The sequence below is a fragment of the Geotrypetes seraphini genome, chromosome 2, assembly GCF_902459505.1.
Source record: "Geotrypetes seraphini chromosome 2, aGeoSer1.1, whole genome shotgun sequence".
Lineage (NCBI taxonomy): Eukaryota > Metazoa > Chordata > Amphibia > Gymnophiona > Dermophiidae > Geotrypetes > Geotrypetes seraphini.
Window position 1 is genome coordinate 497,674,176 of NC_047085.1, and position 22,607 is coordinate 497,696,782.

General features: G+C 46.2%; 1 protein-coding gene across 4 annotated transcripts in view; it reads right to left on the reverse strand.

Moving 5' to 3' along the window:
- Nucleotides 1–22,607, reverse strand: part of LOC117354454 (zinc finger BED domain-containing protein 4-like) — a 67,617-nt gene that overhangs the window by 16,399 nt on the left and 28,611 nt on the right. For 3 of the 4 annotated variants that reach the window (XM_033932034.1, XM_033932033.1, XM_033932032.1), the window contains 3 exons: nt 13,310–13,402; nt 8,997–9,212; nt 3,441–6,915 (listed from right to left, as the gene is read on the reverse strand). In XM_033932034.1, the coding sequence (XP_033787925.1) occupies nt 4,781–6,915; nt 8,997–9,102 (2,241 nt within the window). In that variant the 5' untranslated portion in view covers nt 9,103–9,212; nt 13,310–13,402 and the 3' untranslated portion in view covers nt 3,441–4,780. Of the gene's footprint in view, nt 1–3,440; nt 6,916–8,996; nt 9,213–13,309; nt 13,403–22,607 lie in introns of those variants that run through there. The other variant, XM_033932035.1, reaches the window with a different exon arrangement.

Here is a 22,607-nt window from a genome sequence, read left to right on the forward strand (position 1 = left end):
TGTGGCACTTCCTCCAACCGACCGACAACAGGCCCAGTCCGACAAACCTCCCTGCCCTGTAGCCACGAATCTAAATTACTTTCTTACAGTAGTTTCAATACTCCAGCTACTGTAAGAAGGTAATTTAGATTTGCGGCTACAGGTCAGGGAGGTTTGTCAGACCGGGCCTGTTCTATTGTCAGTCGGGCGGGGAAGCGCCACAAAGGTAAGGGGCAGGGAGGGAGAAAGGGAGGAAAGGTGTAGTGGAGAGGAAAAGACGCTTAAGGTAAAACTGAGGGGGAAGAAGGACGCTGAAAGCACTAGGGAAGACAAAGGGGTGGAGAAGGACGCTGAAAGGACATGGGGAAGACAGAGGGGGGAGAAGGTTGATGAAAGCACATGGGGAAGACAAAGGGGAGGAGAAGGACGCTGAAAGGACATGGGGAAGACGCGGGGAGAAGGATGCTGAAAGGACATGGGGAAGACGGAGGGGGAGAAGGACGCTGAAAGGACATGGGGAAGACGGGGGGGAGAAGGATGCTGATAGGACATGGGGAAGACAGAGGGGGGAGAAGGACGCTGACAGGACAAGGGGAAGATGGGGGGAGAAGGACGCTGAAAGGAAATGGGGAAGAGAGAGTGGGGAGAAGACGCTGGCAGGGAAGAAGACATAGATGCCAGACTATGAGGGAAGCGGAGGGAAGAAGATGGGTGCCAGACCAATTTGGAAGGGGGGAGAAAGGGAGAGGCACAGTAACAGAGCAAATGGAAGACGCAGAGAGAAGAGAGATAGTGGATGGAAGGAATTGAATGAGAACATGAGGAAAGCAGAAACCAGGCAACAAAGGTAGGAAAAAAATTCTATTTCTTTTTTTTTTTTTTTGCTTTAGGATAAAGTAGTATATTAATTGTGTTGATAAAAATTTATAAACATTAGAGGCTCTGGTAGAAAGCCGTTTACAAAGTATGTATTCTTCCCAATTAATATTTCCAAATTAACAAATAGAAACCCGTTTACAAAGTATGTATTCTTCCCAATTAATATTTCCAAATTAACAAAGTCTTTTTGCTTATTTGTAAATGGGTTTCTACCAGAGCCTTTAATTCAGTAGCATAATTAAATGAAATAACTATTCCTGTAGTTTATAGGGACGGGTGGGAAAGGAGGGGATTCCTCGTAGGGACGGGTGGGGACGGAGGGGATTCCTCACGGGGACGGGTGGGATTTCTGTCCCCGCGCAACTCTCTAGTCTGTGTTTCACTGAGTCACTTTCAGAGGGCCCTGGAAAGGATCTCTTTCCCTGAGACCAAATTACCTGCAGATCCCCAGCCCTTGAGGATTCGGAGAGGTTGAGCCCATGGTTCCCACCCCCCTTGTGTGCCTCGTGGCACATAGATGCTCCTCAGCCGTCCATCCAGTGCAAACCTGGCATGATATAGGGGTAGATAGGCCTGAGGGGTCCTCTCCTATCAATTTTAATGAAAATTGAGGGTTTTTGAGGCAGACAGAGGTTTTTAGAATAAAATTGAGAAATCCAAGATGTCCACCATAGCAGCAATTTTGGCACTAAAAGCAGCCCAGGGGAGGAAAATTAAGACAAAAAATGTCAAGAAGAGGTTTCTAGAGGCGGGGGACCCTATCCCTGGCCCCAAAAATCATCAAAACCTGCACCTCTACCCCCACCCCCGATTATCCCCATAGGCTGCAATAGCCTTACTCACTGTACCATGTGGTGACTGCCTGCTTCAGCTCAGAACTACAGCTGGGAAACTGGAAAACATCTTTGCCTCAATTTAATTTCACAGAATGAGATCTTCAGTTTGCCAGTCAGACCAATGTCAGACTGAACCTCAACCCCCTCAAATCCTCGGGCCACAACAGGGGGAAGACCACACAGCCGACCCTTGATTAAGCCCTGTCAAGCCAGGACAGAACCAAACAGCCTTGCTCAAGCTCCTGATAAATCAGGGATGTAAACTAGCTACAAGGGTAATGGACCCCGAGCTCCAAAAAGCAGCTGGCTAGACAGGTGTCCCCGAGGGCTGATCCTGCTAGCAGCAGACTTCCGCTGAAAGAGCCTGTGTCTTCTCCCAGGCAGAGGTCCCAAATGTGAGGAAACCTTTAGGCACCAAGCCTCAACTGATTGTAGAAAGCTCCCCTCCCCCCCCCCCCCCCCCCCGATTAATAATAAACACCAGAGCAGCTCAGAAAACCTCCTTCTCAACTTGTTTGCAGAAGGAAAAATTGAGGGGGCAGAAGGAAGCTTACTGGGAAGGAGGCAGAGTTCAAAGATGAGTGACATCCTTCTGCAATCAACTTGCGGGTTTAGAGGGATAACCCTACCATTCAGGACTACTAGACACATTGCACTAGAATGGGATCTAGAGTTTATAAGTGTGGAAGACTAGCCTAATGGTTAGTGTCGCAGACTGAGATCTAATGACTGTGGGCAAATCTAATCTAATCTAGTCTTCGATTTATATACCGGGCCATCTCGCAACGGAGCTCGACTCGGATCACAAATAATTAAAGACCAGAGTACATAAAAAAAAGAGAGCATGGAAAAGAAAATGTTGGAGTGCTATCAATTCGTTGGTTCTGTAGGCAAACCATTTAGGTACTGTGCAAACAGCAAAGTTTTTAGGACTTTACAAAATTGCTGTAGCTGACCAGAGTCAGGGAGTCTGTTCAAAGTCACTTAACCCTCCATTTTCCCTGGGTTCAGAAACTTAGATTATGAGCCCACTAGGGACAAAGAAAGACTCTGCACATAATGTGCACGGCACTGCAAATGCCTAGTAGTGCTAAAGAAATTAGAAGGGGGAGGAGGAATTGAAGGTGCTGTTATTGGGGATCAGAGGTTTTAGGGTGAGAGGTTAGAGTGGTATGTGGGAATGGAGTGATGGGATCCAGAGGGTTGTGGAAAGGTGTAGGCAGGGAGAGCAACTGAAGGGATTTGAGGTGGAGGAAGGTGTGGATATAGAGGTGCTGTGGTGTGCTGGGGATCTGAAGGGAGTCATAGAAACATAGAAACATAGAAGTCGACGGCAGATAAGGGCCAAGGCCCATCCAGTCTGCCCACCCTAATGACCCTCCCCTGCCTTTACTTTGCGAATAGAACCCACGTGTCGATCCCATTTGGCCTTAAAATCAGGCACGCTGTTGGCCTCAATCACCTGAAGTGGAAGACCATTCCAGCGATCCACCACCCTTTCGGTGAAAAAGAATTTCCTGGTGTCACCGTGCAGTTTCCCGCCTCTGATTTTCCACGGGTGTCCTCTTGTTGCCGTGGGACCCCTGAAAAAGAAGATATCTTCTTCTACCTCGATGCGGCCCGTGAGATACTTGAACGTCTCGATCATGTCTCCCCTCTCCCTGCGCTCCTCGAGCGAGTATAGCTGTAATTTATCTAACCGTTCTTCGTACGGGAGATCCTTCAGTCCCGAGACCATCCGGGTGGCCATTCTCTGGACCGATTCCAGCCTCAGCACATCCTTACGGTAATGTGGCCTCCAGAATTGCACACAGTATTCCAGGTGCGGTCTCACCATGGATCTATACAAAGGCCTTCCTTTATCTACAAATCCCCATCTCCAATCTCCTATACCTTTCTCAGGAACCCCCATACCCTTACTACCCCTCTGTTTCATGATTCACCTATTCTCTTTTCTCGTTCTACACCCCTATCCTTCCATCCGTCCAGCCCGAGATCTCTCCTCACCATTCTCTTCCTTTACATTTTCCCCCTTCTGTAACTCGCTATCCTGTCCTCCCTCCCCAGCACCAAACACTAAGATCCCTTCTCTCAATAAAGGGCTAAATAAATTAATCACGCACATAACAAAAAATGCCAAAAATATACATCTATAATGAACTTGGGGGGCCTGAAATGAGAGAAAGCAGTGCCGAGTGTGATTCTCAAATCTCAAACTCCCGCAACAGGTAATATAAATGACTGAGGGAAGAGAATGAGGAGGGGTAGAGAGAATGCCGGGAAGAGGGGGAAGGGATGCAAAGAGGAAGAGAAAAAGGATGTCAGGGCAGAGTGGGGGGTGGACAATGCTGGAGCCACTGCAAATGTTTTTCAGGCGTCTGCTAGTCATTTACATAAATTTAGCACGTAAACGTGCAAAATGTATGAAAATGTTACAACAGCCACATTATTAGCTATTATGAGTTGTCTTAATCTCAACATAAAAATAATCTTGTATACTTTAACAACAGTTTTGTTTATAGCAGTATGTCGGATTCCTCTGTTGACTTTACAGACTATACTAATTTTGGTATCTTCATCAAAAATGCAGCTTTTTGTCCTTTTTTGACAGCACAGAAGTTTAGGGATGTGTATAAAGAACTTTATTGTTTTGTATCATAGCGTTGTTTGGGTCTACGTCGTCATGTCGCATTTTCTTTTTCTTATCTGTGATGTTTCTATTAAAACCAATGGGGGGGAGAGTGATGAGTGCGCTGTAATTTTCAAAAACTTGAAGGCATGGAAAGTCCCTCCCTAGAGGTCAATCGGGCCAGCGAGTGACGGGCAGAGCAAACATTAAAGAGGGCATGGAAGAAGCCAGCATCAACTACCTATGGGGCAAAGAAACACAGCAGAGGCAGCTTCTCAAAGCGCCGAGAGTTGAAGGGTGGAAGCTGCGGCAGAAACACTGACATCCAAGGCACTGAAGAAAAAAATAAATAAATACGGACATTGGGGGTTCAGCAGAGAAAACCTTCAAAATGATTTGGTCGTTGGTTTTCAGTAAATGGGAATCTGCCCAAAAATGATGAAATGGTGCTGCCTGTTCAGTCCTCTTGCCACTCACATGGGAATTCAGGGAAACCCAGGAGAGGAAGGTTTATCTTTATGAAGACTAACTGTTCTATCAATTCTGGTGCCACCTGGGGATGGTGTGGACTCAAGATGTCCCCTGCCATTGAGAAAACCTGTTTACTAGGTACACTGGTTGGGGGGCAAGAAAGGAACTGCTGTGCAACCTTGGCAAGGTCTGGCCAGACTGCAGCCTTGTGGGCCCAGTATGCTAAGGGGTCTGTGGACATAACCTCAATGGGCTCGGCAAGGTATCGTTTCACTGACGTTTCTGCAGGGCTCTCCTCCAGGAGGTGCTGATGAAGGCCTCTGCTGCCCACTGCTGAAGCAATGGCTTGCGTCAGAAAAGCCCGTCCTGCAGCGTCAAGGTGGGGGAAACGGGAGAAGGAGGGGGAATAGGCAGTAGCCGACGAAGTGCTGCTGACGCTCCCAGTGCTGCAAGGGGAGCCCACTCTCTCCCCCAAGCTCCCTCGCTGCCTCTTCTGCTCACACTCCTGTACCGTGGCCACCAGCTTCTCCTTCCAGTAGCATAGGGTGCCGGATTGTAAGGCAATGCTTCCTTTTACCCGCGGGTCGCATATGGTGGCCAACATGTAACAATCTAGCTGAGTGAGGGGCTTGAGACGATTCTCAAGTTGCAGCTGCAAGCATTTCACTAGCACCAATATCTCCCCTGCTATTCCTTGCTCCCGATGGAAGCCCTCCAACTTCTGCTCCAGGAGGTTGACTATAGGAATGACCTCACCCAGGGTGGCAGTGCTCAAACTGAGGGCGTCCGTGGCGTCCTTGAAAGGTTTCAGAACATATGCCACCTGTTTCACGTACAACCAGTCCTGATATCCGAGGGGACGATCCAACCCTATCTCGGCCTCCAGATACAGCTCACGAAGGGGTAGCTGCTGATCCACTAATCTCTGCAGCATGAAGTAGACAGAATTCCACCTGGTGTCCACATCCTGAATGAGGTTGGTGAGAGGTACCCCGACTAATGCTTGCTTTTGCCGCAGCTGCCGGCCAGCTTTTATGCTTTGGTTGAAATGCCTGGCTATTATCCTGCACCTCTCTATTAGATTGTTCAGGACAATACTGCCACCATCCTTACCCCCAAGAGCATTTTTTACTGCCAAGTGCAGCAGGTGGGCAAAGCACTGAATCCCTTTGTAGCTGCCATCACCCATTACCCTAATCATTTTGCTGCTACTTTCTATAATGAAAAACCCCCTTTTGATGTCTTTGTCAACCAGCCAGCTCTCCACCATTCCCCTTATGGCCTCCAAAATATGGGCCGAAGTATGGCTCTGGTCCATCACCTGGGTGTGCAGCAAAGCCCACCTATACCCTGATGGCGTGCCCCCGCTAGAGCTGATACCTGCCCCTGCCTCATCCAGTTGCCACCAGTGTGCTGTTAGGGACAGGTAGGCATGTGTATCATTCTGGCTGGTGTAGATATCAGTGGTGAAATGTACGACACTCCCCTCTGCTTTGGCCAACTGTGTTTGCATTTGGGCATGGCACTGTGCATACAGGGTGGGTATAACATGTCTAGTGAATGTAGTCTGGTTGGGGACTTTGTAGGTAGGGGCTAACAGGTGGAGCAGTCGCTTGAAACCCACATTCTCAACCAACTGCAGGGGCTGGTCATCCAGAGCAATCATTTCCCCAATGTATCTGGTGACCAACTTGGATGGTGTCTGCTTCTTGCCATGGGACAGTTCTGCGGGATACCACCCCATCTGCTCCATGGTGGCTTGCCACTGTGGTAAGGGTTGCTCACCCAGGTCATCACTGGGAAAAGATGCTGAGGGATCAGGTTGACAAATGGACTTTCTCTTTTCTCTGCTGCTACTGTTGCTTGTGGTGGGAGAAGGGTTTTCCAGAAAGCCAGCGTCTCCTGCAAGCAACACTTCCAGATGCTGCTTTTTCAAATGGTATCGCATTGCAGTGTTGGAAAGATGCCCCACTATCTTTCCTCGGCTGATCGTTTTCCAGCAGTGCACGCACTCGGCAAACCGCTGATCCTTCATGGCGCGAAAGTGCCTCCAGACCAGCGATTTCTTTCTCGAGCCCCTCTGTGGATCCTTGGATGCTGCTGGGGAATCCCTTGGCATAGCTGAGGTTGATAAGTTAATAAGTAAGACACCAAAGTATTTCAAAGAGCCTTTTAAAATCAAAGGGTTAAACTAAATGGCACTGATAGAGGGGGAGGGGAGGAACAGCAAGCAGAAAATGGAATGCACAAATACTCTTTCAAAAAAGTAACTTTAAAAACTATTTTAGGACTAAAGCAAAAGAATAAATAATATTAATTCACCATAGGCAGCAGGAGAAATCTGCCAATTAGATGGGTAAAATCATGTGACAGCACAGAGATGGACTAGTTCTTTCAGAGCCCAGAAAGAGCTAATTTTTTTCCAGACATACATGTGAGCTCCTGCTTTCTTTTCTGCTCTGATTTTTTGGTTTTATATCAAGATTTGCAAACAACATGCCTGGAATAGAGGGCAGGTATATGGTATCTGATTCATCCTGCTTGGTCAACAGAGATGACTTTATTGTAGTGAAATCATGTCCAAGGGTAGTGTGATCCCAGGGCTTGCAGAAGTCACTCCTACATGGAATAATGCTATCCAAGTTTAATACCAGAAATCAGCTGTCATTATTGGTTAGAAGGATGGAGTGATGATCTGGCCTAGGACTAACAAAGTCCCGTGGGTTTATTGGTTTGGTAATTGAAAGATTTGTATGCTATAGCCCTTTCATGAATCTGGCCACAAAGGGATTTGTTTTCTACTAAGCAATGCTTGAACCATGCTAACATGAAGAGACAGCGAGATCAAACTCCTTCATGGAATCAATTACTATAGTGGGGGGTTTGTTTCTTTCCTTTTTCTTCCTATTTTTAATTCTTCTTGTGATCATTTTTGTATTCCTCATCCCTTGTGCAATCAGGAGAGAAAGCATGGACACATCAAGGTGGTAACATAGATGAAACAAAAACAAACAAAAAAAAGACTGGAGAATCAGCGTGAGAAGTGGATGAGGTGGGACCTTTTGCGCACATCCAGAAAGATTCTATCTCTTTCTGGGCTCTGAGAGAGCTAGTCTGTCTTGGTGCTGTCAGAAGACATCACCTTCCTCTACAGCTGATTCATCTTGTATAGCAACATAGAACCCCTGATATAAGCAATTTTGGTTTGGGGGAAATAAAGTACAGTATATGTGGCAGCCACACACAAGAGATATCTTTCATTCTCCGAGTCTTCAACTGCCTCAAAACTCCTACCCAGCAAAGAAACACCCAGGAAAAGTCTTGTAAATGATCTGTGTCTTAGGTCAAACTAAGCTAGGGTTGCCAGATTGGTTCCGCCTCCAACCCCACCCCCAGCCGAACCTCCTGTCTCCTTCCCCAAAGTCTGGAAGGCCTCTGCACATGGCGGACGTCTACACAATGACGTCATATGCAGGTGCATATGACATTGTTGCATCAACATCCACACATATACAGAGGGACTACGTTTTGGAAATCCCTCCGGGCACCCGTACAGTCCTCTAAAAAGAGGACATGTCCGGGCGCACGTCTGGTAACCCTAAACTATGCTAATGAATGATCCTGGCTCCTCCCCCTTCCCATCCCCACCACGGCTTGTTCAGTTATAACAGTAAAAAAAATATATATATACAAAACAAAACCACAACTCTGAAAACTAAAAGTGAAGCAGCTCTAGATTACAAAAACACTGCCATAGTTCTTGTATCATTTCAGATGGCAAATGATACAAAGAAACAATTATTTTATATTTCACAAATAGTGGTATAAATGTTAGAAACTCTAAGAAGCAATCAATCATCCACTATACAACAAAAGAATGATCCCAAAAACCTAAACTCACAAAATAAGATATGGTAATGGTGGAAAAAAGCCTCATAGCCAGAGTATAGCACATCTGATGTCAGTAATGGGAGTAATATGAACACCATATACTGACACCAGATGGTGCTATATTCTAGGTATGAGGCTTTTTTCCACCATTACCATACCTTATTTTGTGAGTTTAGGTTTTTGGTATCATTCTTTTGTTGTATAGTGGATGATTGTTGCTTAAATGATACAAAGTAACATAACATATGTTGTTGACGTTTTTAAAATGACAGCACTCCCCTACTAGAAGGTAATTGTTTCTCACTACTTACTCGTTATGGGAATCTCTCTTCGCTCAGGACGTGCTATGGCGTACGGCTCCTCGTCTTCCTCTTTAATAATAACTGAAAAGACGGACGAGATATCCGGGCGCACCATGCTGGTACTGGGGTTGTTATCCTTTCCAATAAAGACAGGGTGATCATTGCAAAGTGGCTGGTCCTCTTCTTTAATCCGGAATAAAACCTCAGGATCAGCAGCCACAGAATCTGGCATGTGTAGAAAAACACAAAAAGGCACAACGGGGTTTAAACTGTTAATTTATCAATTACACTTAGGGGGTAATTTTTAATGAAGTCATTTTTGTGCGAATCAGGCCAGATACGAACATCAATAGCCTTTTATAAAATATCAACTGGTTGCAATGCCAAAACGGAAAGGGATGACAGCTTTTGTGACGAGGGCGGTTCTTCTGGGAAAGAAAGCCATTTTGACTAACTGGTTGTCCCAGGATCCACCATCTTATAGTCAATGGAGATCTTCGATGATAGTGCATGCTTCTTTGGAACGGAGACAAGCTGGTGATTTTGACCTGGGCCCGGGTTGCCGCTTTTGTCAGATCTGGGAGCATTTCTGGATGGACCTTTCTCCCCAGGTAGAGAATGACACGGTGAAAAAATTGGTCCCCGTCACCGCCCCGTCCCCGTCTCACCATCCCCGTCACCGCCCCGTCCCCGTCTCACCATCCCCGTCACCGCCCCGTCCCCGTCTCACCATCCTCTTCACCGCCCCGTCACCGCCACTGCCACCCCATTCACCGCCCCGTCACCGCCACTGCAATCCCATTCACTTTTCTTTATTTACGTATAAAGGAAACATTCTTTAAAACTTTAAAACTTAGTTAAATATTAGTTAATAACTATACAAAAACAAAACACGCAGAGAAAAAATTAATTAATATAAATTCTCAAAACTGACACATTTTGATCACTAAATATATAAGCAGTGCTGCAAGTCTCCCCTCCCCCCAGCGATCACGGCAGGAGGGCACCCAACCCCTCCTGTAGACCCCCCCAACGGCCCTCCCGACAATCGCAGCAGAAGGGTACCCAACCCCTCCTGCCGGTCCTCCCAATGGCCTCCCCTAAGATCGCCGGCAGGAGGGTACCCAACCCCTCCTGCTGGACCCCCCCCAACGAACCCTCCCACCCCGGAACCCCCTTAGTCTTACTTTCCAAGTTGGACCGGACGGCTCCTCACACGTATGGCCAGCAGGCTTGCCTCCGTCCAAATGAGGCGGGCCCGCCCCTACCCTGCCCAACCCACAGGATCCTAGGGCCTGATTGGTCTAGGCACCTAAAGCCACTCCCGCTATAGGAGGGGCCTTAGGTGCTTGGGCCAATCAGGCCCTAGGATCCTGTGGGTTAGGCAGGGGAGGGGAGGGGCGGGCCCGCCTCATTTGGACGGAGGCAGGCCTGCTGGCCAGACGAGCGAGGAGCTGTCCGGTCCAACTTGGAAAGTAAGACTAAGGGGGTTCCGGGGTGGGAGGGTTCGTTGGGGGGGGGTCCAGCAGGAGGGGTTGGGTACCCTCCTGCTGGCGATCTTAGGGGAGGCCATTGGGAGGACCGGCAGGAGGGGTTGGGTACCCTTCTGCTGCGATTGTCGGGAGGGCCGTTGGGGGGGTCTACAGGAGGGGTTGGGTGCCCTCCTGCCGTGATCGCTGCCTAACCCACAGGATCCTAGGGCCTGATTGGCCCAAGCACCTAAGGCCCCTCCTATAGCGGGAGTGGCTTTAGGTGCCTAGACCAATCAGGCCCTAGGATCCTGTGGGTTGGGCAGGGTAGGGGCGGGCCCGCCTCATTTGGACGGAGGCAGGCCTGCTGGCCAGACGAGCGAGGAGCTGTCCGGTCCAACTTGGAAAGTAAGACTAAGGGGGTTCCGGGGTGGGAGGGTTCGTTGGGGGGGGGGGGTCCAGCAGGAGGGGTTGGGTACCCTCCTGCCGGCGATCTTAGGGGAGGCCATTGGGAGGACCGGCAGGAGGGGTTGGGTACCCTTCTGCTGCGATTGTCGGGAGGGGTTGATCTGACAAATGAGGAGCACGGTGAAACACAGGTAAATAGCGGTTCCTAGAAGGGGGTACATTGGCCCGCGGGGACAAACCTGTTCACCGTTTCCGCGGTCGGTGAATGGCCTTGTCCCCGTCACCGCAGCGACTGCTAGTTTTCTTCCCCGTTTTCGGCGGTGACCTGCGGCTTAAATGCGGTGGCCGCGGGTAAACCGTCACCGTGTCATTCTCTATCCCCAGGCTCGCAGCAGACTACTAAATTTGTGAAGGGGGCCACATGCTACATGGTGGACTGTTGGACCTTGACTTTATAGATGCGTGGGGGGGGGGGGATGGGGTTTGGTTTGTGCATATGCAAGAGTATTCAGTTTGCATTGCTCTGTGATTTTTCTTTGCACTTTATTGAAAATCTTAATACATACATTCAAACAAAATACCAACACAAAAGGCAAGTGAGATGTCCAAATCAACCAATGGAAATTATATCGAGTGTCTACAACTAAACTAAACCTTAAGCTTATATACCGCATCTTCTCTATAAAGATAGAGCCCGGCATGGTTTACAGAAATTTAAAGAAAAGAAAATATAATAAGAATTAGTGATTGTATAGAGAGCAGCGAAATTTACATTTTTGAAAACAGCCAAGTTTTCAGACGTTTTCGAAATAACTGGAAAGAGCCCAAATTACGGAGCTGGACAGGAAAATTGTTCCAAAGCTCAGTAATTTTAAAGTAAAGAGATTTCCAATATAGCTAACGCCTTTAACGAGGGGGAAAGATAATTTAAGCTTTTGGATAGATCTGGTAATATGAGGTCTCACAGAATTCCAAGATAGAGAAATTAAAGGAGGAAGAGAGCCATGCACGATCTTAAATGTTAGGCAGGCACATTTCAAGTAAACCCTAGAGATTACTGGGAGCCAGTGAAGTTTTAACAACTAGAGAATGGCACGGGGACAAAATTTTAAAGTGTTTGAGGTTTGTGCAGATGAGGGCTGAGCTTGCAGGAATGGGGCAGGGATAGGAAAAGAACTTGCTGGGACGGGATGGGAAAATGAGTTCCCGCGGGGGACAGGGAAAAATCTGTCCCCGTGTCATTCTCTATCTACAACCTCTGCAGGGTTGTTTGTTTTGTCAAATGGAATACAAAAAGGTCCCAACTAGGATCCCACTTTAGGCAGTGCAAACTGTCTTCCTCAGGGAACTTTACAAACAACAGTAAAATGCTGATCAGAGGCTCACTTCGCTTTGAAAAAAGGGGGAGAAGCGTATCGGAGGGAGCAGGGGTGGACTGGAAGAAGGGAGTAATGCATTTCCCTCCCTCACCCCATGTTAAAAATACTTTTGCTGGCAGGGATGCTGAAGCCCTGTCTGCTAAAGAAATTTGGTGCCCGACTTTCTCCCCTTTATTTTGCTTAACACAATATCTATTTTTGTATCATGTTCTCTTTTTCAGTGAGAGAATGAATGTCTTTGTATGACAGAGTTTTGAATAGTGTGATCAGAGAAAGAAAGCGATAATGGTTACTGCGGAAGGGCAGACTAGATGGGCCATTTGGCCTTTATCTGCCAGAGAGAGTGGTTGATCATTGGAACAAGCTTCCAGTGCAGGTGATCGAGGCAGACAGCGTGCCAGACTTTAAGAATAAATGGGATACCCATGTGGGATCCCTACGAGGGTCAAGATAAGGAAATTGGGTCATTAGGGCATAGACAGGGGGTGGGTAAGCAGCGTGGGCAGACTTGATGGGCTGTAGCCCTTTTCTGCCGTCATCTTCTATGTTTCTGCTGCTGTAATGCAGAAGTTAGTGGCGTGCCTCCAGCTGCCAACTCTGGGACTTCCTGAGCATACTCAGTTCTTGCACGAACTGAGCACGTACACCAGCCTTAGGTGTCCGTAGGTTTACCTACGTTGAAGGCGTCCTATGCCCCATCGATTTTTTTTTTTTTTTTAACATGCATCCCGATTGGTCTGTTAGACGGCGGTAGGACACCTACCATCGCCTACAATCGGGACGCCGTTTTTAGAATCGGGCCCAAAATGATCAGAGTTGTGGCGAGCAATTCGGGCATCAAATTTCTTTGGATGGTGGGGCTTTGGTTGCCCCATCAGCCATTTAATGGGGGTTTTCTAGATTTTTTTTTTTTTTAAATACCATAATAAAGATGTTACAGCTGCTGATTATTTGTCATTCTAGACAGACAGGGTGCTAAAGACAGAGTGGGAGGCACCAGACTCCAAAGGTACTGCCATTGTTTTCTTGATGTCTTTTCCATACCCCTTCAGAATTGTCCACTCACTTGCTGTCCTCTCCGAGACCACGGCACGTGCTCTGGGTCCCTGTAAGGCTACTTCGGTGAAATCTCTCCATATAGGTCCGCTTCCCTGCTCACCTTCAGTTAAGGGAAAGAAAGAGAGGAGTTAACTTTAGATAGGCAGCAAATATCATGAATATACATGACTCTTACTTGACACCAGTTTCTTCGTTCAAGAAATAAAGAAACTGAGATCATCATATTAATCCATGTTCCACTGGAGAACAAAATAAAATGCCACAAGTGTCACTTTATGGAGGAAACGTAGAAATAATTCTCCTCGTTTAGGAAGGGCCCAGTGCTTTGTTTGCAGATTGGACACCTGTATCGTTGGGGCTCATTAAGGTGCTGGTGGTTTACAAGCTCACAGACTCAGATAAGCACTAAAGACATCATTCTGGAAAAGGCACCTGCCGTGGTGGTGCCTGCAAGGCGGGCATCTACTGTATGTCAGTCACTGGCAGGTGCCGCGTCCAGAATCACGTCTATTTTTTTTCTACAGACGCCTTAAATGTAGGCATACATGTAAGGTATCCAACTTGCACCTTCGAGAAGTGCCCAGGCACGCATATGGACACCTAAGGCCGCTTCCAGCATAAACCATGACTACACCAGTCTTAGGTGTCCGTAGGTGTACATAGACATCTCCGTACGTGGGTGAACAACGCCTACGTTGAAGGCGTCCTACGCCCCATCAATTTTTTTTTTTTTACATGCATCCCAATTGGTCTGTTAGACGGCGGTAGGACGCCTACCACCGCCTACAATCAGGACACCGTTTTTAGAATCGGGCCCAAAATGATCAGAGTTTTTATAATATCTGGCAGAGACAATATCTGCAGGTAAAGATGATTTTCCTTCCCATACCATTAACTACCATAATAGTTATATGTCAACAGACCACACTTCAGAAGCAAGCAAAACATTTCCTAGTGCCTGAACAAAGGTAGAAGCAATTGTTATTGCTGTGCTTGAAATACATTCTTTTGGCTGCATCTTAAAAGCCCTGGAGAACAACACACATTACGGTAATGTAGCCATGGATGGCTGAAACCATGTTGAAGTACTATATTGCAGAAATTATAATTGGATTTGTTTACTGGCTCTCAGGCTAAGGGGGTGGAGCATAGGCTCAGAAAAGTTGTGGATTTCTGCAACACCCGGACTGCGGGTTGGGACTGAACACATGGTGTATAGCAGGGGTGCCCACATTTTTTGGGCTTGCGAGCTACTTTTAAAATGACCAAGTCAAAATGATCTACCAACAATAAAATTTTTAAAAAACACAACGCACACTGTACGCATAGAAAATGTTAATTATCATTCCTATTCCAGGGTTTTTCAAAGAGGTCAAAGCAGATGACTCTATGCACTATCACCTCAGTAACAACCATACAAAATTAGACAAATATACCCCCCTCCCTTTTTACTAAACCACGATAGCAGTTTTTAGAGCGCAGGGAGCTGCGCTGAATGCCCAGCGCTGCTCTCGACGCTCATAGGCTCCCTGCGCTAAAAAACTCTATTGCGGTTTAGTAAAAGGGGACCTTAGTGTAAAATATAGACAGCAGATATAAATTCAGACACATTTTGATCACTAAATTTAAAATAAAATAATTTTTCCTACCTTGTCTGGTGATTTCATGAGTCTCTGGTTGCACTTTGTTCTTCTGACTGTGCATCCAATCTTTCTTCCCTTTTAGCCTGTATGCTTGCTCTCCTCCACACCTCATTCCCTCCCCCAACTTTTCCTTCCTCTCTCCCTGCCCTTTCTTTCTCTCTGCCTCCCTTTTCTTTTTTTATGTTTCTCTTCTTTCCTTCTGTCTCCCTGCCTGCCCTTTTTCTTTCTTTCTCCCTGCCCTCCCCCAAGACAATGCCACTGCGATCGGGGACCAGGACCCAAACTGCCATCGGGGACCAGGACCCAAACCGCCACCAATAACAGGCCCGAAAGCCGATGCCAATAACACGCCCAAAAGCCGCCGCCGCCCCAACCTCTCCCTGCTTCGGCCGACCAGCATCGCGAGGAGCTGTTGGGGGAAATGCTGCCGGGTCCTGCCTTCGCGGAAACAGAAAGTAGGCAGGACCCGGCAGCAAGAAGAGGAAATGCTTCACTAACATGTCTCCTGCCTTAGCCCGTAGCGAACGCTTGCTTCAGGGCTCTCAACATGTGCGTGCCGGCTTCCCTTCTCCACCCCCCCGGACATAACTTCCGGTTTCGGAGGGAAGAGAAGGGAAGCCGGCACGCACACGTTAGAGCCACGGAGCATAAGTTCGCTACGGGCTGAAATCTCCAAGCCGTTTTTTTTGGTGTTTTTTTAATGTTCAGCGGCGGCGGCAGCAGCAGATGACAGCTGGGCAGACTGCCCAGCTAAAAGGCCCTAGAGAGAACACTGGAGAGGAAGGCTGATCGGCCCGGTATTTCAGGACGGCAACATGAGTATTATCACGGAGCCCGGGTTGGGCTCCGCGATCGACTCGCGTTGCTTTCCTGAGCTACTGGTCGATCGCGATCGACGTGTTGGGCACCCCTGGTGTATAGAATCCGGAAGGGATGCAACATCAATTACCACTGAAAAGAGTTTACTAGCAACTGGAAAACTGGTTTGCAGACTCAAAATGACAGAATTATACAACATACCCAAATTAGACTGCCAATAACTACACAGTATGTTAGGGGTCCTTTTACCAAGAAAGGTATGACATAAAAATGACCATAGTGCCCTTATATAGGTCCTTCCCATGCACCAAGGTCATTTTTACTGTGGTCATAAAATTGCCTGTTTTCTATTTTTATTTATTTATTTATATTCCGCATATTCTACAATTCTATGCGGATTACAAATTATTCAGGTACTCAAGCATTTTTCCCTATCTGTCCCGGCGGGCTCCCACTCTATCTAATGTACCTGGGGCACTGGGGGATTAAGTGACTTGCCCAGGGTCAGTGCAGGATTGGAGGCCACAACCCAAGGGTGCTAGGTAGCTCTAACCACTGTATCACACACTCCCCAGATGTAGATGCAGATGTAGTGCACCCATTCTATACCCCTGATGTAACCCCTAAAAAAAGGGATCAATTAAAGTTTTTAGCAAGTCATAGCACACGCACGTTTTGGAGTTACCAGAGGACACCTGAGCACATCCCAGGGCACTACATTTTTAGCTGCACTAGGCACACATTAGCATCTAACTCAGCTTAGTAAAAAGGTCCCTTAAACTATGTTAGGTGACATTGACTCGTGTTCAAGTCCTAGCAACTTCATGTTCATCAAGTTTTCATGGCAGAATACACAGTATGAATCCAATGTTGTCACATCAAACGCGATCCTCCGCCTCCAACACTACCCCCCATCTGCTGCTGCCCAGATGGGTGGTATATCATTAGTCTGATATCTTCACTGAAACCGGTCCGCTTCTCAGATGCACGCAAGCCCTAGTGGCACGACAAGCCTGTGTATTATAACTGGAGCTTAAAAATATATACACAGGTAAAATATATACACAGGTATCTTGCTAAAAAATGCAAGATAATGCATCTGGGTAAGAGAAACCCGCGTAGAACTTATGTACTAAATGGTGAGACCTTGATTAGGACCACAGCGGAACGCGACCTAGGGGTGATCATTAGTGAGGACATGAAGGTTGCCAATCAAGTGGAGAAGGCTTCCTCCAGGGCAAGACAAATGATGGGGTGTATCCGCAGAGGTTTCGTCAGCAGGAGACCTGAAGTTATGATGCCGTTGTACAGAGCAATGGTGAGGCCTCACTTGGAGTACTGTGTTCAGTTTTGGAGACCACACTACCGAAAGGATGTGCTGAGGATCGAGTCGGTTCAGCGAACGGCCACCAGGATGGTCATGGGGCTCAAGAATCTCACGTATGAAGAAAGACTAAAGAAATTGCGACTGTACTCACTTGAGGAAAGAAGAGAACGGGGAGATATGATTGAAACATATAAGTACATCACGGGACGCATCGAGTCAGAAGATAATATCTTCTGGCTCATGGGACCCTCGACCACCAGAGGGCATCTGCTGAAAATCAGGGGAGGGAAGTTTCATGGCGACTCCAGGAAGTACTTCTTCACCGAAAGAGTAGTGGATCATTGGAACAGACTCCCACTCCAGGTGATAAAGGCCAGCAGCGTGACGGATTTTAAGAGAAAATGGGATACTCACGTGGGATCTTTAAGGGAGTAAATTCAGGGGAGGGGATACTTGGAATGGGCAGACTTGGTGGGCTATAGCCCTTTTCTGCTGCTTTTTTCTATGTTTCTATGTTTCTAGATAAAGAATGACTTCTAAAAGCTGCTATTTGCATGTGGAAATACAGGTTAAGGGGACGTGGCTTGTGAGGGACTAAAACCTACATGTTATTCTCCATTTTATAAAGAGAATACCGTATTTTTCGCTCCATAAGACGCACTTTTTTTCCACCCAAAATTGAGTGGAAATTTCAGTGTGTCTTATAGAGCGAAGATACAATTTTTAACACACACACACCACCGGCACCATTTTAAAACACCCGCCACTGCAGCCCGCCCCCCCCTTTTTAAAACGTGCTGCCGCACCTTTTAAAAGACCAGTTGGGCTAGGGGTTGACGGTACATTGCTCTGTTGCGGCCTCTCTGTGCCTTCCTAGCTAAAGGAGAGCACACTGCTGAGCCACGGCCGGAGACCAATGCAACTTGTCCTCTTGGGAAGCCGAAGGGAGTCTGGCCTTACTGCAGAAAACTCCCGGGAAAAATGGCTTCTGCGTTACTTCTTTTCGATTACCGTCAAGTCTCCTCCCAGCGTTCATGGTAGTCGTATATAAAAGATCTCGAAGCTGAGGCTTTGGCCTGGAAGTTAACAGCTGTTTGATTTTTCCCTCTGGGTGGTCGAGCCAACTTGCCGTGCTTAATCCTTTCTGGGTGTTTTGTTTGAATATTTCTCGTTTAAAGAGAGGGTGTTAAGAGAGGTTTTTGTATCCCTATATGGGTTTTCTTAAATTGAATCGCACGGTGGGCTTGGAGACTTAATTTAGCCTTTTGGATGGATGCCAAGGGCTTATCCGATAAGTTGATATAATAATAAAACAGTTTAATTTTAGCTTTGTGTACGGGGTCATTTATATTGCATTTTATCTGTGATCAGTTGCATCTGTTAATACTTTCCAAACGTTCACAGGAGATTCCACAGCCAGTGGACTCGTGAAAACTGGCGATGTGGGGCCAGGTGGAAGCGCGGAAAGCTCGCACCTGATCTTCGCGCTCCTGACCTGTGCACTGCTGACCGGGAAATAGAAACATAGAAATGACGGCAGAAAAGGGCCACGGCCCATCTAGTCTGCCCACACCAAGACCCACCTCCTATCCCTGAAGAGATCCGACATGCCAATCCCATCTTTTCTTAAAATCTGGCATGCTGCTGGCCTCAATTACCTGTTGTGGTAGACTATTCCAGCGATCAACCACCTTTTCAGTGAATAAGCTGGCTAGAGAGGGAGGGGGTATGGGGGGATGATTTAAAAGTACTGTGGGAGTACAGGGGGATGATTTAAAAATACTGTGGAGGTATGAGGGATGATTTAAAAAGATATTGGTGGGGTATAAAAATTTAGTCGTCTGGGACGGATCCCTCCTGTCCCGGCCTACCACTAGACCACCACAGGGGGGGGAAGGGTACAGAACCTGGGGGGGCAGGGAGGAGGGACAGGGTGCAGAGCTTGGCAAGGAGTGTGGGGTTGTGTGCAGATCCTGGCAGGGAGAATTTTGTTCAGAATGGTTTTTTTCTTGTTTTCCTCCTTTAAATCTAGGGTGTGTCTTATGGTCAGGTGCGTCTTATTGAGTGAAAAATACGGTACATGTGAATTAAGAAAACTCTATGTGTTGGGACTTACACCAGCTCAAAGGCATGTATAAGTTTTTAAAACATGTTCATTTTGGCCAGGATTTTGCACGAGGGACTAAGGAGCCATTTTCCTTAATCCCGTTTATTTCTGCCTCCAAAATGAAACCAAAATAAACCTGCGATTTCACTACTTACGGTAATTGGTGGTACATACACATACAGATATCACTGGACAACAAATTTTTCCAAAAATGTTACTTCCTTAAGACAAAAACAAATATAATTCTCACTGACTGAATCACATAGGAATTTTGAGAAACACGATAGTATCTTTAATTGACTATAACATGTTTTAATGTACAAAGTTTCTGATACACTGGGATAGTTCACCGTGGCTAAAAGTGTTTTCCTGTGATTTTCATTTGTACTCCATGTCCAGTGCATCTCGTTGCAGTGTTCAACAATAGTCAGCCAGCATTGATGGATTCCAGTTGCTCCGATATCTTTTTTTCCATAATGGCAATGTCCTGGTGAAACCTTTTGCCATGTTCGTCGCTGACTGCATCAAGCTTTGCGGGGAAGAAGTCCGAGTGTGAATATAGAAAGTGCATCTTCAGTGACATGTTGCACTTCATGGTTTTGTATGCTCTAAGAAGTTTGCCAACCAAACCCATGTATAAGCATGCTCAGGCATGCCCAGACTGCATCATTTCCATGGACGTTATGCAACCTGCCCTGAATGTATGCCTGGATATGCTCACACCATATCCAGCAAGGTATAACGTGAGCTATAAGCCTATATTAAGAATTAAGCTAAGAATTAATTGCATTAGCCTGAAAGTATAACAAAAAATTGTAAAAAAGTACTTTTTTTGTTAAAATGGTTTGTGATATGTAATTTTAAATGTGATTTTCGTAATCAGCAGCCAAAAATCTGTAAGATACACCGAAAAGTGTTGAAGAAGCAAAAACTTGTTGTCCAGTGGATAGAGATGGTAGGAAAAAGCACTCTTCAATTCTTCTCTTTTGTTTAAATTGAGTATGGTTTCATCAAAGAGGTCATAGTGTTTGAGCGCACTGTTCCATACGAGTTGTGTGAAGACAGAACATACCGTAATTGTTTCCTTTTGAAGTCAATCCTATCTTTAGGATGCAAAGATATGGCCAGCGGTGAAAGGCTTCTTGGTATTCCCTTTCTCGGTGTGGGCTTTTGTCACAATGAGACATAGTAACATAGTAGATGACGGCAGATAAAGACCCGAATGGTCCATCCAGTCTGCCCAACCTGATTCAATTTAAATTTTTTAATTTTTTCTTCTTAGCTATTTCTGGGCAAGAATCCAAAGCTTTACCCAGTACTGTGCTTGGGTTCCAACTGCCAAAATCTTTGTTAAGACTTACTCCAGCCCATCTACACCCTCCCAGCCATTGAAGCCCTCCCCTGCCCATCCTCCACCTAACGGCCATACACAGACACAGACCATGCAAGTCTGCCCAGTAACTGGCCTAGTTCAATATTTAATATTATTTTCTAATTCTAAATCTTCTGTGTTCATCCCAAGCTTCTTTGAACTCAGTCACAGTTTTACTCTCCACCACCTCTCTTGGGAGCGCATTCCAGGCATCCACCACCCTCTCCGTAAAGTAGAATTTCCTAACATTGCCCCTGAATCTACCACCCCTCAACCTCAAATTATGTCCTCTGGTTTTACCATTTTCCTTTCTCTGGAAAAGATTTTGTTCTACGTTAATACCCTTTAAGTATTTGAACGTCTGAATCATATCTCCCCTGTCTCTCCTTTCCTCTAGGGTATACATATTCAGGGCTTCCAGTCTCTCCTCATACGTCTTCTGGCGCAAGCCTCCTATCATTTTCGTCGCCCTCCTCTGGACCGCCTCAAGTCTTCTTACGTCTTTCGCCAGATACGGTCTCCAAAACTGAACACAAAACTCCAAGTGGGGCCTCACCAATGACCTGTACAGGGGCATCAACACCTTCTTCCTTCTACTGACTACGCCTCTCTTTATACAGCCCAGCATCCTTCTGGCAGCAGCCACTGCCTTGTCACACTGTTTTTTCGCCTTTAGATCTTCGGACACTATAACCCCAAGGTCCCTCTCCCCGTCCGTGCATATCAGCTTCTCTCCTCCCAGCATATACGGTTCCTTCCTATTATTAATCCCTTTGCTTTGGATCTTGTAGGGCTCGGAGAGCCTCTTCCTCTCACTGGAGTCCACCAAACATTGTATTGGCAGTTGTCACCTTAAATGCCCTATGCTTCTCAAGTTGCTTGTCAGAGTTATCAATGATATGGAGCTTCATTTTACATTGAACATAGAAATCAGAACTGAGAATCGGATGTGCTCAATTTCAATGGCATTCTAAAGGATCTGGCAAGGCAGAACCTTTTCTAAAATAACTGCAGGAGTGCATGTGTGTTTGCTGGCACGTGACGTGGGAACAACCATTTCAAGAAGCTACACACTGCTAAAGTGAATGGAACAGGCCTAGCAGCTTCCAAATGAAAGTGGCACCACCTTCATGTGTAAGTGAAACAGGGCATCAAGGATTCAAGATTAAGACAAGTGTGTCCAGTGCAGATCAGATTATTTGCCTACGATAGATACGACAGCTTCAAAAGGAGCCGCAATAGCTATCATAGCCAGAAGGATGGCATAGTTGAGGGCATCTCAACTCTGAGTAAATATGCCTGACCACCTTGAAGATGCTCCATGGCCCGGGGAAATACTGGCCAACAATTCTCATTAAGAAATTCTCAATTCTGTCTATATAGGAGAGCCTATTATCATTACAGAAGATACCACTTTCAGAGATCTCTCCAACAACCAAAGAATTAAACCCGCATGAAAAGCTTGAATTTGGGAAAAATAAGCCCTATGTAAAACTCTATAAGTACTTTCTCTCCAAACAAACCCTGTAATAACTTTTAGCAGTCTGTTAATAGGTTGAGTAAAATCAATAAGAGAAATCTGAATTCCCAACTCCTCATTCCAATTTTGTAGAATTTTCCCATATGTATGAGTAGGTAATAAATTCCACCATCACTTGTGTAATAAAGAAACTGAAATAGGCAAATCTTCACATTGATTAAAAAAAAAGAAATAATTCTATCATGAACTCTACAAGAAAGATTCCATCTCTTCAATTTATTAATATAGTTTGCCAATTGCATATATGCATATAATGACCCAGGACCCCCTCCGCTCTTTTTTTTATAGAGTAAATTTGGCAACCCTAGATAGGTCATACTGTATGTTCTTTTATTTATTTAAAAAATTTCTAACCCACCTAGACCTAAGCGGCTTACAAAAATACAAACATACTTGTCATAAAACCAATATACAAACAAATCTAAAACATCTTCAACCAAGATCCAGTTCATTCAAAAGAATTCCTCCTCAAACAAAGTTGTTTTCAACAGTTTCTT